This window comes from Condylura cristata, unplaced genomic scaffold, assembly GCF_000260355.1.
Source record: "Condylura cristata isolate star-nosed mole 26May11 unplaced genomic scaffold, ConCri1.0 scaffold00008, whole genome shotgun sequence".
NCBI lineage: Eukaryota > Metazoa > Chordata > Mammalia > Eulipotyphla > Talpidae > Condylura > Condylura cristata.
This window is the reverse complement of record NW_004567109.1, coordinates 19673163-19691140: the sequence shown is the minus strand read 5'-3', so window position 1 is coordinate 19691140 and position 17978 is coordinate 19673163. Positions and strand designations below refer to the sequence as shown.

At 45.6% G+C, this 17978-nt stretch overlaps 1 protein-coding gene across 4 annotated transcripts in view; it reads left to right on the top strand.

Moving 5' to 3' along the window:
- Positions 1-16945, top strand: part of INPP5B (inositol polyphosphate-5-phosphatase, 75kDa) — a 49184-nt gene extending 32239 nt beyond the window's left edge. For all 4 annotated transcript variants that reach the window (XM_012722624.1, XM_012722623.1, XM_012722625.1 and 1 more), the window contains 13 exons: positions 203-319; positions 1218-1405; positions 2889-3000; positions 5007-5116; positions 6207-6342; positions 7760-7870; positions 8782-8944; positions 10053-10288; positions 11324-11437; positions 12737-12821; positions 13176-13303; positions 14994-15105; positions 16118-16945. In XM_012722624.1, coding sequence (XP_012578078.1) covers positions 203-319; positions 1218-1405; positions 2889-3000; positions 5007-5116; positions 6207-6342; positions 7760-7870; positions 8782-8944; positions 10053-10288; positions 11324-11437; positions 12737-12821; positions 13176-13303; positions 14994-15105; positions 16118-16233 — 1728 coding nt within the window. In that variant the 3' untranslated portion in view covers positions 16234-16945. The remainder of the gene's footprint in view (positions 1-202; positions 320-1217; positions 1406-2888; positions 3001-5006; positions 5117-6206; positions 6343-7759; positions 7871-8781; positions 8945-10052; positions 10289-11323; positions 11438-12736; positions 12822-13175; positions 13304-14993; positions 15106-16117) is intronic.
- The last annotated feature ends 1033 nt before the right edge of the window (positions 16946-17978 follow it).

Here is a 17978-nt window from a genome sequence, read left to right as displayed (position 1 = left end):
GGTTACACAGCAGGCTCAGGGAGTCAAACAGGTGACTGGCCCTGTGTCATCTATGGAGCTGCAAAGGGGACGTGTTAATACTCTTAGCCAGCTTCGAGATAACTTTTCCTCTGGGACATTTACTCCTCTGGAGAAGGAAAGCTGGGTAAGGGTTTGACTTCTGCTTAATGCCATGACTTGAATGTTTGGCTCTGCCGTCCAGGTGAAGCTCGTCCGGCTCGTCGGGATTATGCTGCTTTTATACGTCAGGCACGAACACGCAGCGCACATCTCAGAAGTAGAAGCTGAGACTGTGGGGACTGGAATCATGGGGAGAATGGTGAGTTCTTGGGTGATATGTTTGGCTCATGGAGAGCCTTGGCTCCCAGGATTTTGACCCTGCTTTTCTCAAGGCTGTAACAGCTTGTGCCCCAATTGGAGGGTGCTAGGATTACAAAAAGACTTGCATCCTTGAGCAGACTATTTAGAATTGATGCTTGAGTGAATGGTGGGCTGGTTTGCCAAGCAAGCGGGGTCTGTGTTCACTCCTTACTGATGTCTCTTGTTGATCCTCCCATCTAGCCCGTGAAAGGTATCACAGGAGCAATGTTGGGGTCACCAAAGAAAAGAAGGGTTTGTAGGTTTGCAACTTCCTCTTCTTGAGGCTATTACAGCCCCATTTCTAGCTTCTCCTGAGGAGCATATCATCTCATGGAGAAGGGCGAGCAGGTGGTTTGCAGGTGACCTAGTGGAAGTGGACTCAGTTTGGACTGATGGCCAGTCATTTTGCCCTCCTGGGTCTGCTTTCTTTCTTTTTTTTTTCAAAGGTTTATTTATTTATGCATACAGAATTGGGGTACAGGTCAGAGGTGCAGGGGTGGTGAGAGGGCACACCAGAGACAGAGTGGGGAGCAGAACAGGCAGAACTGAAGGAGAACTGTGCTGAGGGGAACAGCGGGCGGGTCAGGAGAGGTCTGCCGCGTCATGTGGGTCAGTTCTGGGGCCGGAATTGAACTCATGCTGAAGCGGCTTTAGCTTCTCAGTGCTGTGCTTTAACCCACTGCGCCACCAGGGAGGGCCCGGGTTTGTTTTCTTACCTGTAAAATACAGACAATATCCCTGCTCTGCTAACTCAGAGGCTTCTTATACACTAATTAAGAGAAAAGTGTTGAAATTATGCAGGTTTTCATGGCTGGTATGATCAAGCTGTGAATTAGGGTTTTGGCTCCTTTTCACAGGGTAACAAGGGAGGAGTGGCCATCAGGTTCCAGTTCCACAACACCAGCATCTGCGTGGTGAACTCCCACTTGGCAGCCCACACAGAAGAGTATGAGCGGAGGAACCAGGACTATAAGGACATTTGCTCGCGAATGCAGTTTTGTCAGACTGACGCAGGCCTCCCCCCGCTCACCATCAGCAAGCATGAGTGAGTCCGGGCTTCGGCCCCAAACAGTTCTGAGGCCAGAGTGCTGGGCTCTCTGTCTGGTTGGGGAGGGCATGGTGGGGCTCCTGCCACTAGTCTGCCAGTCTCAGCCAACTCTCAGTTACATGTGGATTATAGCCTTTGAAAATGTTCAATTTCCTAACTCACCATCAGGCAGACCTCTGGAATCTTCTGCAAATCTCATTTGCCCCTGGAAAATGTAATGATTTGTTTGAATATGGTTCTGCCTTGACACCACATCATAAGGAAGTCAACTAGAGAGCCAGCAACTTAGACCCAGGCTTTAGAAGGGTGTCTCAGGGTTCTCTGCATCCCTTCTGGAGAATGTGTAGTTGACAGGTGTAGTTGCATCAGTCTGCCTTCTCTCAGTCTCTCATGCCTCTTGAGCCTGCTTTGCAGAGTTGTAGCTGTAGCTGCTTGGAGCATCTTATGCTAATTTTTGTCTATTCTCTTTTTTTCGTTTATCCTATGTCTAATCCAAGGCATATTAGAATTTCAGACTTTACAGTAACACTTGCAGGTTCTTTCATAAGGAGGAAGAAGCTGCTGGGCCCTGACGTTGCCAGGGAGCAGAGTCGGGCCTCCCATCCTGCCTGCGGCACTGTTGGAAGTGTCTTGAGCTCGCTGGGGTCTGAGGCTGAAGGAATGGCTTCCCTTCTGCGGGAAACCTCGCAGGGAGTGTGTCTTCCGTTCTGCTGTACCGTCAGCATCCTCACTGGTGAGGGTGCAGCTCGCATGTCTGTCTGCTTTTAGCTTGTCGTGAATTTCTTTTTTGTGTTGCTGTACAGATTCTCTTATGTCTGGTTGTTGGCTTCAGACAGAACAGTATTAGACTTTGTGGGATGTGTGGTGTCATCTGAGAACACTCGGTGATCTTTCCCCCCAAACAGCCTGTCTAATAGAACACCCGTCTCACTGCAAAAAGAGAACCAGCCGGTCATGTGGTAGTTTGATCCAGACTTCATGTAGAGCTTGGTTGAACTTCACTATTCAGTACAAACTTCACTTTTCTCAGAGGAACTCCACTCTAGAAACAAAGACTGAGAATGTGTCTTGTGGACTGAAGTGTGCGTGGGGGCAGAGGTGGCCCCCACATCATCTGGTTTGGGATCCCTGGGTATTTGACATGATCCTCACACTTGATCTTTTGTTGTCTATTCCCGGGAATGAGGTAAATAATTGTCTTGCTTATAGATCTTAAACTATCTGTTCAATTGTATAAGAATTAAACTACCCAGGAGAACTCAAGGCCATTTCTAATGAACTTGGACCAAGAAAATTGAGTAAGCAGAACATTAGACATGGTATTAATGGGATAGCTGGAGAAAATAAAATTCCTGAACAGCTGAGTCACTTCCTCACCCAGGTCCTATGAGACGGAGTCTCAGGGACCGTCTGAAGCATGCTGGACGGGACTAGTCAAGTCCCTCCCAAACCCTGTGACCTTTGTGCTCTGTCCTCACAGTGTGATCTTGTGGCTGGGGGACCTGAACTACAGGATAGAAGAGCTGGATGTGGAAAAAGTGAAAAAGCTCATCGAAGAGAAGGCCTTTCAAACCCTGTATGCATATGATCAGGTACAGATGGTCACCTGTGCCCTCTTCAGGCTCTGGCCTCCCACTGTGAGGGGACAGAGAAGCCTCAGCCTTTTCTTCCTCGACTTGGGGGTTTCCCTGAGGAGCTGATGTCCGGTCACTTCTTTCGCCCCTCCTGCCTCCCCAGCGGCCCTCGGTTTGTGGCACTCGTCTCCCTAGACAAGGGCATTTCTTTCTTTCTTTCTTGTGCTCTCTCTATCATTCTTTCAAGCTGAGGCTAGAAATAGACCAAACTTCCCATAAAGAAGAGATTCGATGTATTCAGATCACTTACCACTTACTCCATTTTTGACCATACTTCCTGCTGCCTCCCTTCTTCTCCTCAGCAGACTTGTTCAGTGTGAATGACAGCTCTTTTTCCCCGAGGGCCTTTCTTCCTTCCTGATGGGGGTCCATTCTGTGACCTGCTGTTCTACTCTATTGTTTGGGCTAGTGTTTTCCTCAAAGGTTAGCCTTATCATAGGACAAGGGGAACCTGTTTATGACTTTCTTTGGGTTAATTTTAATAGATTTCAGAATTGTCCAAGTGATCAGAATTATTCAAAATATTAAAGTCCTTTTTCTTTTTAGTCTGCATCACCATAGTATTGTCATTGGTCTAAATCTTTCTGTTCCTCACCCTTCCCGGTCAAGTGAAGACAAAAAAAATCTCAGATCAAGTGGAGACAAAAAATCTCAACTCTGTTTTATCTGTCTTTATTGTTTAGAGAGTATCTGCCATATTCTCTTTATTGACCCATTTTACTTTGCAACTCATTTCCTTAGTAAATTACTTTGATTCTCCATTTTCAGCATTAACCCAATCTGTTCTGCAACTATTACTTCTGGACTGAGGCATTATGAGTTCCCTAGTAGTTTAATCCCTATCTCCTCTGTTCCATTTTTCTGTCTTTCCTCAAGTGATAGTACCCATTTTTGTGTTCTCTGCTTTCCAAATGATCTTATTGCATATATATATCTACTTTGAAAGTCATCAACCTACAGAACAACTGTTAACTTAAGTCTTTTACTTTACTGTTGCCTTTTCTTTAATAGTTATTTTTTTAAGATTTATTTATTTATGCATACAGAACTGGGGTACAAGCCAGAGGTATTAGGGGTGAGAGGATTCACCAGAAAGAGTGGGGAGAGCAGAACAGGCAGATGTACTGAAATACACTGCTGAGGGGAGCAGTGGACAGGACAGGAGAGGTCTACCACGCCATGTGGGTCACCTCCCTGGCCAGGGATTGAACTCCATGCTGCAGTGGCTGTGGTAGCTTCGTAGTGCTGTGCTTTAACCTGTTGCACCACCAGGGAGGGCCCTAAGAGTTTGTTTTTTTAGGAATTCGTAGCTGGCCCTGTCTTCAACAGTAGAGTGCAGTTCTTCGCTAGTCCACGTGGTGCTCCAGGGAGGATGTGGGAACACCCTTTAATGGTCTTTAATCTCCTGCTGAGAATGAGCTCCTCCCAGAAAGGGCACCTAGAATTAGTGAACAGGAAGGAGGCTGGCTATCACTGTGTGTCAGGCACTGTCTGAAGTTGACAGTTCCTCTTTTCCGCAATCCTGTGAAGTAGATTCTAGTATAAATCAAAAATTTGCAGATGGGGAAACTAAGTCCAGCACCTTCCTCCGTTCACATAGGTAATTTGATAATTTAGTTCTCTGTATCACTGGAGCAACTGTGCTACAAAGATGAAATGTTTGGTAGTTGGAATGAGAAATGCTCTGAATGTTGGTCCATAACCCTTTAGAGATGTCCCAGTAAGACGGCACTCCAGCCCTGGGACCCAGGTACACTTACATTAAACAGCTGTACAACAGGAGGAGTGGTCGCCTTGCTGTGCTTCCTGGGAGCCAGTAAATTCCTTGTCCTATAGACTAGCTTCCTCACGGGCATTTACCCCAGGGTCAGGCTTCAGATTCCACGCTGATGTTCTTTCTTCCACTCCTTCAAGGTTTGGCCATTTTAATCTGAGATTCTTTTTTCTTCCATCCTTTTGTGTAGCTGAAAACTCAGGTGGCGGCAAAGGCTGTCTTTGAAGGCTTCACAGAGGGCGAGATCACATTCCAGCCTACCTATAAGTATGATACTGGCTCCGATGATTGGGATACCAGGTAGGTCAGAGGCTGCTGGAGGGGTGGGGCAACTGAAACCCAGAGCTTCTAGAAGGCACTTGCCCTTAGAGGCCTAAGAAATAATAAAGGTTTCCTGTCACTTCTTCCCCATGTTTTACATTCTTTTCAGGTATCTCCTCTTAGTATCTGCTCATTAAGCATGCTGCTTCCTACAGTTTTCTTTTTGACACCTCAGCCTTTGTTCAGTAACCATTCTTGACACTGATTCCTTTTCAACTCTGGTTAGGGTGATAAGATGATTCTAACTCATCTTGTGCTCAACCACTACATAGCAGTTAATACTTCTAACTACTTTTACTAAGTGCTTACAGTATGCCGTGCACTCTTGTGCACTTTACCGGTATTATCTCATTTAAACGTCTTAACCCACCGAGGTGTAAGTGTGATTTTTATTATCCTCATTTTATAAATTGAGGAACCGAAGCATAGAATAAAAGGACCTCCCAGGCAAACAAGTGGGAAAGCCAGGATTTGAACCCAGGGAGTAGAAGAATTGAGAGAGTCTGCTTTTTTTTTTTTTTTTAAAGATTTATTTGTTTGTACATACAGAACTGGGGTACAGGCCAGAGGCTGAGGGGTGGCGAGAGGCTTCACCAGAGACAGTGGGGAGCAGCGGCAGAACAGGCAGATCAACGAAGTACACTGCTGAGGGGAGCAGCGGGCGGGTCAGGAGAGGTCTGCCACGCCATTGGTCACCTCCGGGGCAGGCGGGAATTGAACTCATGCGGAAGTGGCCTTATCTTCTCAGTGCAATGCTTTAATCCGCTGTGCCACCAGGGAGGGCCCGAGAGAGTCTGCTTTAACCACCACCTTTAAAGGACAATAAAATACCCTCTCAGAGTACCTCTTTGCCTCTCACCTGATGGTCCACATAGGCAGGTAAAGAGCAGAAAATCAGGCTGAACAGCATTTTGGCTTTGAGCGTTCACGTTCATTTGGAGTGACACGTGTTACCACATAGTGGGCCTGAGCCTTGCCTGGCCTCTCAGCTCACTGGCCTCTGCCCCGACCTACCCTAGTTGACCTCAGGCACTAGTCAGATATGCCCAGTGTGGACTTTGCATTTCAGTGAGAAGTGCCGAGCTCCCGCCTGGTGTGACCGGATCCTCTGGAAAGGGAAGAACATCTCTCAGCTGAGCTACAGGAGCCACATGGCCCTGAAGACCAGTGACCACAAGCCCGTCAGCTCCGTGTTTGACATTGGGGTAGGTAGGCAGCTGCTTGCTGTGGGGAGTCGGTTCTTACAAATAAGGCCACTTTTGCGTTTCTCATCTACTCCTTTCCCCCGGCAAGCAAGGAAGTGCCCCTTAAAGACTTTATATTTAAATTTAATCAGTAATTGTTTCAGTACATGTCTATATGTTTCTATATACATAGTTCTCCTTTGCTTTTGCACTGTGTTTTTCCAGACTTTTTTTCTATGTATATACACATGAGTGTGTCAGTATTCTGTATACAACCAAGAAGATGTTTTTTTCCTTTTTTGTAAAAGAGATGATATACATACTGCTCTGAGAATATCTTTTCTTTCTAACTGGTTATTTTTTAGGAGATCACTCCATGTCAGCTGAGATAGAACTCCTTCCTCATCACCTTAAAGGCTGCAAAATATTCCACAGTATGGATGGAGCATAGCATACATATATATGAGTGTGTGTGTGTTGATCGTTTTAGTTGTTTTGCTGTTATATAGAGAGCCGCAGTGATCACACTTCATATATATCCTTGTATAACACTCTGGGAATTTCTAGAGAATGAAATTTCTAGAAGTGAAATTAGTGATAAAAAAAATGTATCTTAAGCTTACTAGACCCTGTTAAATTATCCTCCCTGTATTCTTTGCCATTGTAGACTCCTGCCAGCCATGTACACACTTCCCAAACCCTGGCAAATACTGGGTTTTATCAATTCAAATTTCTACCAACCCACTGAGCAAATAGAAAGAGATACTTTGTTATTTTAGATTATATTTGCCTGGTTACTAATTTGGTTAAACATCTTTTCCTTCATTTATTGTGTGTCTGTATCTTCAGTGAGTCATTTTCTTTAGATTACTAAATCTCAACAGTGCAGGTGTGGGCTTATCAGGACACATAGATATATGCACCCTGAGAGGCAAGGAGGCAGATAGGGTAGCTTGAAAAACTCTGATGGGTGTTATAATAAAAATTATTATTATTGGAGTGTGAAAAAATTTTGTTGACAATTAAAAATACAGAAAGGAAAGCCTGGCAAAATCTTGACAGAACATAGGTTAAAAACATTTTGAGAAATGCTGCTTTAAGTCAAAGCCCTAGAGAAGTTTTTCACCATAAGCCTGTTGGAAGCAGCAAGCAAATAAAGCACAACACTGGGCCTCTTGGCGCTGGCTGGAGGCCTGATGGGACCGCCACAAGCGTTGGCTCTGAGTCGCTCTTCTTTCCGCTAATCGGGAAGCAGTTGACTTAACCACAAACTTTGCCTCTGGGAGACCCTTCTGCATCTGTTGTTACTTGGGTTCATTGTTAACTGAGTCAGTCTTCACTCTCAGTGTTGCCGTGAACTGCTGTTGGCCAGCGCCATGAGTGTTACCTAGACTGCATAGGAGGGACGGGTACTCAGATGCTGCGGTCTCCCTTCCAGGTGAGAGTCATAAATGAAGAACTTTATCGGAAAACTCTGGAGGAGATTGTTCGCTCCCTGGACAAGATGGAAAATGCCAACATTCCTTCTGTGTCTCTTTCAAAGCGAGAGGTAGGGAGGACATGTGAAGAACATTGGTGTCAGGGTCTTCTATTCATAGATCTTAACACCTCTTCTACTAGGGCTGAGCATTTTAGGAGATACCTATCTGACAGTTGGCCTCTAGTCTTCCTTAACAGGCTGCTTCTAGATAAAGTGAGGCTAATGGTGCTAATTGAGAAGAGAGGGTTATTGGTTGAGTACCTTCACCTCCCGATCTTCTAAGATAGAAGCCTGTAATCTTTTGTGGCTCTCTAAGCTAGAATCATAGTCCCCTCTCCCCCATGGACCATCTATAGATTCAACAATGATCTAAATGATCCCAAGTGTGTTTTGTTTGGGTATAACTGCAGTGTATTCTTGCAACAGGTCTGTCTCCCTTCTCTGTCTTTGTCTTACTATGGGATTGAGTCAGTACTTCTTGGGTACACATGAGTCAGTGGGAGGAATGGAGTAAAGAAAAGTGGTGGACAGTGGGAGAAGTCGAGTTAGTGCTAAAGATTTTTCCTGCAAGAGGCACAGCTTTGGTCATTCAGAATTGACAATACCAAGAAATTAATCAAATGGATATATATGCTGAAGGTATTTTTAATGTTCCTATTGGGTGCTCAGCTACTAGGAAAGATAAGCTTGGTCTTCATATTTGGAATTTGTAAAGGGTGTTTGGAATGGTCTTTTTATAGAAGATTTAAAGTTTGGTTCCTTCTGGAAATTCACTTATGAAAGAACATGAGGCTTTTGAGTTTCTGGGTTAAACACATATAACTGGTAGCTGTGGCCTCCCAGACAAATACTTGCAGCAGAGCATTGGTTTGGAAGAGGTGGTCCTTCAGTTCTTTCCAGGGAAGGTCTCCTTAGGCGGTGTGGCTGGGAAGTCACTGGTAGGAGGGCACTGGGCTGACTGGGCCTGGGCTTGTTCCCAGTTCTTTTTTCAGGATGTGAGGTACATGCAGCTGCAAGTACAATCCTTTACAATTCATAATGGACAAGTTCCCTGTCAGTTTGAATTCATCAACAAGCCCGATGAAAAGTCATATTGTAAGCAGTGGCTGAATGCCAACCCCAGCAGAGGGTTCCTCCTGCCAGGTAAGGCCTCTCTGTTCTACTTTCCCAGTTTGGAGAATGCCTTACCCTGTTCACACTTCCTCCCAAATAAGCCTTTTGTTTCTGGGTATTTTGTTGTCTGCGTGAAACTCTTTGTAAGTTGTGGGGCCCTCCCTGGTGGTGCACAGGTTAAAGCACAGCATATGAACCTCTCAGCAGCTACTGCGGCACGAGTTTGATCCCCGCCCAGGGAGCTGAACCACAAGGTGCAGCAGACCTCTCTTGTCTTACCCTTTGCTCCCTTTAGCAGTTGTATTTCAGTAGCTCTGCCTGTTCTGCTCCCCACTCTGTCTCTGGTGAATCCTCTCACCCCCACGCATCTCTGGCCTGTACCCTAGTTCTTGTGTGCATAAATAAATATTTTTTTAAAAAGAAGAAACTCTTTGTAAGTCTTGGGGATGAACCATCCACAAATAAAATAGAAGAGCGAGGAGTCAGGAGCTGAATTTGAAAAGCATCCCCAGTCACGTGTACATTCACATGTTCCGTAATTTCACAGAAAAACCTGTGGAGTAGGTGCTGCGTTAAAGGGCCCTTTACTGTCTGCCTCATGCCCCCCAATATGCTGCTATTGTGGGGAAAGGTAATGGGGCGATCATCCAGGAGTTTTATCTGACCCTGGGAGGTACCGTCCGCCTTCCCCCAGCTTCTCTCTCCCACTCTGTCATGCTGTGCAGCCGAGGATGAAACCTGTTTTGTGACCATTCACAGACTGCTAATTACACTGTACCTTCTGCAGGGCCAGGCATCTCCATCTGACTTGACTTAGGGCGGCCTCTGGGGCCCATGCCTTCTTTGGGCTATCAGTAAAACTTCTAGCTTGAGCTATGTGCTTAGTGCCTGAGTTTTATAGCATTTGCTTGCTCATGTTTGCGTAAACATGTTTTTGTTTGTTGTTTTCATGTTTTCTTTTGGACTGGAAGCTCCTTGTTCTTCTGTGTCCTGCCTGTGGGATGCAGAAATACTTGTTGATTGGCTGATATCTCTTATTTCCATTCCCTAACTCTGACCCTTCTGCTCTCTTGCCTCCTCTCCCTCTCTCCTGTTGGTCTCCTGCCAACCCAACATTGCTTTTTAAATTTTTCTTCAGATTCTCACATTGAGATCGAATTGGAGCTATTTGTCAATAAGACCACCGCTACAAAACTCAACTCGGGAGAAGACAAAATTGAGGACATTCTGGTTTTGCACTTGAATAGGGGAAAGGATTACTTTTTGTCTGTGTCTGGGAGCTACCTGCCCAGTTGCTTCGGGTCGCCCCTCCATACACTGTGCCACATGAGGGAGCCAATCTTGGACCTGCCCCTTGAAACTGTTAGAGAGCTGGTGAGTGACGTGCCACAGGAAACACCTAGAACTCTGTAGCTGCCAAGCCAGTCGCGCAGGATAACCCTCTGCATACCTTCCCCGGCGCCTGAGGATTCTTCAGCACCCCGGAGCTTGCTTACTGTAGCCTTTAGATAATGCTGTATAGTCAGTGACCCTGAAACTGTAGCAGTTTAAACCACCAAGTTACTCCTGCTTGTGACCTTGTGAGTCTTCAGTGCAGCTGGCCTCACGTAAACTCTTCCAGACTGTTAACAGTCAGATGGCAACAAGTTGTGAAAGTGGCCTGAATTCAGGAGTGGGAGAATGCCACCTCTCTATGGGAAAAAACTGCCAAATGTTGTCATCTTTCCGCTTTTTGTATTTAGCATATTAGAGAAACTCGGCCATGGATGCTAAGACCATGACGGTTCCCTGGACCCTGTTATTATTCCTTTGGTTTGTTTTAATCATTACTTCATATTTTGTCATCCTAAACTTAATTTTCTGAGATTTTAAAAGACTCCTATGAAGGTAATTCTAAGACAAGAAAGTTAGTTTGATGCAGACTTATGGTAGTGTGTATGCTTTTTTCCCTTTCAATGCATTTTTTTATATAGGAACTCTTAAACACTATACTCTCCATTACATTATGAAGCCAGGGGAGAGTGTTTCGCCACATGGTGAGTTAACACTGGGTCTGGACCATGCACGAGGTTATTTGGACTCCTGAGGCTATACTCTTCACCAGACCTCACTTTCTCTCTGGTTCTGACAGTGCAATGCTATAAGCAGGATATTTTTTCTAAGATGATATATATTTCACCTGACTAGTTAAAACTGCTTGTCACAACCGACTCAGCAGTTCTCAGACAGCACCTTTGTTTCTTGATTGTGCCACCTGGGTTTATTTTTATCTGTGGAATGTTTACCTGGGGTGTTGAAAAGCTCCCCTACTTCATGGAGTTACCATCCCTATATCATGCATCCTCCTGAAGCCACCCTGGCAGAAGTTCCATTGGTGGCCTTCTTATCACAATTTTTTTTTCTTTTCAGACTCTGATGCCACTTCAGGCTGAAGGTGATGGAGATCCATTGACAAACCCCTTGGAAATTCCCAAAGAGCTCTGGATGATGGTTGACTACCTGTACCGCAATGCCATCCAGCAGGTAGGTAGTGGTGAAGCAGTCACACCTGGCTGAGCCCAGGTTGATGTGAGAAAGATCATCAACTGCAAGAACTTTGCTATTAAAAGCTTTGACACTAAGGCACCTGGGGAAAACGGTTCTTCCCTGGGAAGTGATGAGGGACAGGTTGGTTCACGTTTCACACCTGGTGAGACCCTGCTCTTACAGTCAGTGGTTCCCCAGGAAACCAGACCTGCATAGGATGGCCTGTCAGCATCACTTGTCCCCTCCCCTGGCCTGTGGGGCCCCCTAAGGAGAACACCATCCAGAGGCTTCTCAGGATGTCAGCCTGCTCTCCCTTCTAGGAACTCTCCCCAGCTTCTGAGAATGGGACAGCCTGACTTATTAACAAGATAGGCAGAGGCAGGAGCCAGATGGGACTCCCCCGTCTTGAGTCAGGAGGCCTGCTTTCTAGAATGACTTGGGCAAGCTTCGTGGGATGAAATTAGTTATCCCTGTTCAATTATGATTGGTCAAACCTATTCACTGGATAGGTTGATACAGGTCTCAGGGAGGTCATACAAATAATCTAACAAAGTGCTGCCACTTTGGAGTAACATAGGAGTATCTTTTCATTTTCTCTTCCCTCACATTTATTGAGTATATACCAAATACTATTCTAAATGTCTTTACAGCATTGTCTCATTTAGTAGCTTTTAGACGAGGAGCCATGTCCAGAAAGGTAACAGAATTTGGTCAAGGTCCCAAAACTGGTAACTGGACAGGCTTGGGATTTAAATCTAGGAAGTCTGGCTATAGAAGTCATTGTGCATTCTGTTATGCATTCTGCTTTCTGAACAGAGCTCCTCTTAAGAGTTAACCTTTGAGCAATATATATAACATTGTTATTAATACAGTTACACACCAGTGTCACAGAACAGTGTATGTAAAGCAGATACTGTTTGCCATAATCTTGTTTTCACAAAGCTCTGGAGTACTTTTTAAGCTTTCTCCATCTTATGATGTGTTTTCTTCAGTTTTTCTTTTTCTGGTAAGCTTTCCAGTACACTGTAGGCAACTAGCTACCATTATAGTTTCCCTGCCTTACCCATAGATTAATAGTAGATGCTATATCACTGTAAGGACCCCCTCTGGGAGCATGCCTGGGAAGTTTTCTGTAAGATGAATTAGCCACATCAACATAAATCAGATTGTCAACCGTGGTGATTCATAGGCCTTATTATACTAATCCTTTTTGTACTCTGCTGGTGATTATATTTCTAAGTCAAGAACTCATTGATGATTTTCTGAGAATAATTTGTGACTCTCTAATTTTTGCAGGAAGATCTGTTTCAGCAGCCAGGCCTGAGGTCGGAATTTGAGCGTGTCAGGGACTGTTTGGATAAAGGAATGATTGATAACCTGTGTATCCTTCCAATGTATGAGTGGTATGTGTGTGTATGAATATGCATAAGACAAAAACAGGAAAGAATAATTTAAGGCTCAAAATATGATGTGTCTTCCCCGAACATGTTTTTCTTACTTCAAATAAGAACTTAGAGGACATTTTACAATCGTAAGCATCCCATATCATGGGAATTCAGGAGGGCCAGCTTAGCTGATAGACAGCTTGGCCCCTTCAAGATGCCAGGCTGGCATCCTTCCTCTGGGCAGGGAGCCTAGCTGGGCAGGCAGGCAGCACGTCTGGCAGGTCCCTGCTCCTGGGCTTTTTGTGAACCGCAGCAGCATCCTCTTCTGTTCCTTAACGAGGGGCTACCAGCCGCTAGCAATCATTCCGTAGCCGAAGCCTTGCTGCTTTTCCTAGAGAGTCTGCCAGAGCCCGTCATCTGTTACAGTGCCTACCATAACTGCTTGGAATGTTCTGGCAACTTCACAGCAAGTAAACAGGTGAGGGGAAGTGTTGAGCATCAGTGTACACATGTCATAGATCCAGGCCCCTTGGGACCTGAGGGAACAAAGTAGGTGCATCTCCTCAGAGTCAGTGTCTTAGAAACTCCATGTTTTGCCTTCCCAAACCCGTTCTTCCTCTCATCTCCCTTTTTCTTTTAATGACATCAGCTTTAATTCCAAGACTCAACCCAGAAACCTGAGTCACTCCTGACTCTCCTCCTCTCACCTCCCACACGCCCAGTCACCTTGACTTGTCACTGTCTTCCTTTCTCAGGCCACTTTGCTGGCTCACAGTCCCCCACCCAGGCTCTTCCTCTGTTGAGTTGCTTTGAACACTGCTGTCAGGTTGTGCATTCTAAAATTTTCATGTGACTTGGCTGTCCAGTGCCAATTTATTAAACAAAATTTTTAGAAAATTTTGTTTAAACAAATTTTTAGAAAAGATTTATTTTTTTAAAAGATTTCTTAAACAAATTTTTAGAAAAGATTTATTTTTTTAAAAGATTTATTTAATTTATTTATGCATACAAGAGCTGAGGTGTAGGCCAGAGGGCTGGGGGAGAAAGGGATGAGGATAGACTGGGGAGCAGAATAGGCAAATCTGCTAAAATATACTGCAGAGGGGAGCAGTGGGCAAGACAGGAGCAGTCTGCTGCTTCTTGTGGGTCAGCTTGTTAGGGATGAAACTCGTGCTGCAGTTGCTACCAGTAGCTTCATATTGTGAGACTTAACCCCTTGAGCCACCAGGGAGGCCCTGAAGCCCAGCTTTTCTTAAACAAATGTTTGAAACTTTTAATGATCTAGCCTACTGGTTCATACATACTACAGGCCAAAGCAAAGTGATCTAGAAAACTGGTTAAATAGTACAGGTTCTAGAACTGCCACTCACATCTACTAACTCAGAGTCTCTTTTAGAATATATTTTCTACAAGCTTGTCAACTAATTTGGACATGCAGGTAGCAGGAGTAGTCACTGAGTCCCAGCCCGATCAGTCCTTCATTGCCTGTTCAAACAGTGGTGGTCCTGCTATAATTGACTTCTCACAGTGTGTTCTCTCTATACATCTCACGGCTTTCTTTCTCAAACCCCTTTTAAAAACACCTTCATTTGTCTTGAAACTCCTTGTTCTTAACCTCTGCAAGCACTAAGTTGTCTGATATTCAAGACTCAAGACTAAAATGTCTCCTATTCCCTTAAGTCTATTGAGAGCACATAGTTAGAAGTTTGACTTCTACAGGGTGCTTCGTCTGTGCTGCTCTTTCTGCAGTTGTAATCTGATCACATTTGATCAGATTTTTATGAAGACCATTTTTTTAAAAGAGTATTTATGCATACAGAACTGGGATACAGGCTAGAGGTGCAGGGGTGGTGAGAGGCTTCACCCGAGACAGAGTGGGGAGCAGAACAGGCCTACTGAAGAAGTACACTGCTGAGGGGAGCAGCGGGGTTGGGTCAAGAGAGGTCTGCCGCACCGTGTGGGTCACCTCCAGGGCTTGTGGGGATTGAACTCATGCTGAAGTGGCTTCAGCTTCTCAGTGCGTGCTTTAACTTGCTGCACCACCAGGGAGGGCCCTGAACACCATTTTACTCGTATGTTCATATCATGTGCTCAGCTCCTAATGACAGCAAGCACTTGACAAATGATTGGATGAGCAAAAACATATATCCCATTTCTTCCTCTCCCAGGTCATTTCTACTCTGCCTGCAGTTCACAAAAATGTCTTCAACTATTTGATGGCATTTTTGCAAGAATTGCTGAAAAATTCAGCAAAAAATCATCTGGATGAGAATATTCTAGGTAAGCATCTTCCAGTGTCTTTGGAAAACTTCTCTGCAAACTAGAAACTCATTATGAGAATGTGGTGGAGAAAGATCCCAAGTTCATTGCAATGGAACTTAAATGTCAAGATCTAGGTGAAGGTTAACCTCAAATAGCATTTTTTTTTTAAAGATTTATTTATTTATTCATACAGAACTGGGGTATAGGCCAGAAATGCAGAGGGTAAGAGGATTCACCAGAGACAGAGCAGGGAGCAGAACAGGCAGATCGACGAAGTACACTGCTGAGGGGAACAGCAGGAGAGTCAGGAGAGGTCTGTCGCGCCATGTGGGTCACCTCCATGGCAGTCACCTCCGTGGCAGGTGGGAATCGAACTCATGTGGAAGTGGCTTAAGCTTCTTAGTGCTGTGCTTTAACCCGCTGCGCCACCAGGGAGGGACCTCAAATAACATTTTTTAAAAATTATTTTGATTGAAGGTACTATGACTTATAAGGCTGTGCATGTTTAGGAGTCTAGGCTCATGTCCTTTCAAACATAGGCTTTCAGGCCACTTCTACCACCAAAGCACTAATAGTCCTGTACCATAGTCCCTTGGGCCCTTTCCCCACTTGCTCCTTACTTCCTTCCACTGCCCCATCCTTTAGCTGTGTTCTGTAGTCAGATTTTAAGGGTTTCTTTTTGTTTGACTCAAATAGTTTTTTTTTAATTTATTATTATTATTATTTTAATTTTATAAGAGTTTATTTTTTACATCATTTTGTAAATTTTTTTGTACATTTTGTACATTTTTTTTTTCATCTCAATTGTAATCCCCGCGGGTTTCCCATCACCAAGTCCCCCATGTGCCATCACCAAGTCCCGTGCACTTCCCTCCCCACCCCACCCCCGTTTTTGATCCCATTCTTTTTTTTTGTTTTTGTTTTTTCAGCAGAAAATATTGCCTTAGGACATCCCTCCCCATTCTTAACAACTCAAGAATAAGTTGTACTTCTTATGCTGAGTCATTTGTTTTCTGTATTATTCACACAGCTAGCATATTTGGCAGCTTACTGCTTCGAAACCCAGCTGGTCACCAAAAGCTTGAAATGGCAGAGAAGAAGAAGGCGCAAGAATTTATTCACCAGTACCTCTGCAACTCAGCCTGAGCCTCTTTAGCATCTCGTCTACTTTGCCTGAGGTAGCCAATTTCCAGCCCCACCTGTTTCAGCTCCGGAGCTGCCTTAAGAGGATATGGGCCTCTGGGGACAAGAGTGGCAGCTGCCTGTTTCTTGAGCCCACAACCTCTATCACACTCAGAGCTACTGTGAGTTGTGAAGCCATCAGGGGGAGACCCACCACTCTAAAACTGACATTCAGTGTTCAACTTTAGTTATTTAACACAGTTAGAGCCCTTTTTTAATTTTAAGAATGCTTAAATAACTACTTGTGTGCCCTCAACCTGCCTCTAGGGCACAGCGAGTGCCTTCCCTGTTGCAGGGCTGAGTCCCCAGGGTCAGATATTTGAACATACTTTGGAGTCTTGAAGGGAGAACAAGTTGGGCAGCAAGAATGCAAGTGAAAGCTGCTGGATAAACAAACCACAATCACTCCAGATGCTTCTAGTTCTCTGTCTGAGGACCTCTGTATGCAGATGCAAGCCCTATCCCCCCCCCCCCCAGATGTGGCTCAACAGCTCTGGGGCTAGCCACGCAGCCGCTGAGGGCAATACAGTGGCTTGAAAAATGAAAACTGAAGAAATGGATGTTCTGGTGAAACAAGTGGGATTTTCTGGGCCAGCAAATCCTTCAAACTGTATATGATGCATTCCCTCTCTTATAATTGTAATATATTTTAATGATAAATGTATTTTTAACAGTGGTCGTTTGCATGTTTTTTTTCCCCCCTCTTATGAGAGCAGTTCTCAGCAAGCTAAATCTTTGTAGCTTAAACATTGGTCAGAGGCCAAAGAGGCATTTGCCTGGCAGCAGTGATTACAGTCACTGTTCATATTTTTCAAGGGAGAGAGATGATACATGCATGGCTCCATCCTCCTGATCCCGATGTAGTCTGAGGGGAGGTGTCCTGGGCTTGAGTATTTTAGAAAGGGGGCGTAAGAGGAAAACGGGCAGTGGCTGCTGGGAGGCTCTAACAAACAGATTTTCCAGGCATTTAGAAAACACAGCATAATGAAACACACGTGGAATCGCTTCGTGGGCACCGGAAGACCACTCCTCCTTGGTTGTATAAGACGCGATTTACTTTCGGACCAGTGGGCTGTCAGTGTGAACGTTACAGAAAGGGAGTGGCCAGTAGGTGGCGTTGACCAGCCGGGCGCCAGCCTGTGAACGCGGACAACCTTCGGCAGTAGAAAAAGTTGGGACCGACAGCCGGGCAGGAATGTGTGGAGGAAGGGAACGGGGCAGCTTAGGAGCCCGGGTGCGGCGGCGACTTCGGGCTGAGCTTGGAATATTTCCTAGTTCTGCCTTTTGGATCTAGTTTTCCTTTCGTGAACCCCCGTTTGAAGGGGAAGCTGGGGCCAAGGAGGGAGAAACACCGGAATGTCAGCCCCGGGCTCTCCCTTAGTGGGCCCGAGCGGGAATGCAGAGGGAAGTCGTGGTGCCCGCGGCAGTGTGACTGCCGGCGAGGAAGGCCGGCGCGAGGCCGGCCGAGGTCACTTCAGATAAGTGGTCGGGGTCGAGCCTGGTGCCGCGGGAGCGACGCCCATCCTACGCGCACTCTGCGGACGCGGGCGCTCCCTGGCCGCGGGCTGCCTCGCCGCCCGGCTGTCTTCGCGGAGCCCCGCCCCGTCCCTCGCGCTCGCCAATTGGAGACGCGAACTCGCCTCCTAAACCAACCAGGAGCTCCGGCGGGGGGCGGGGCGGGCATCGCCCCTTTCCTCCGGAAAGCGGAA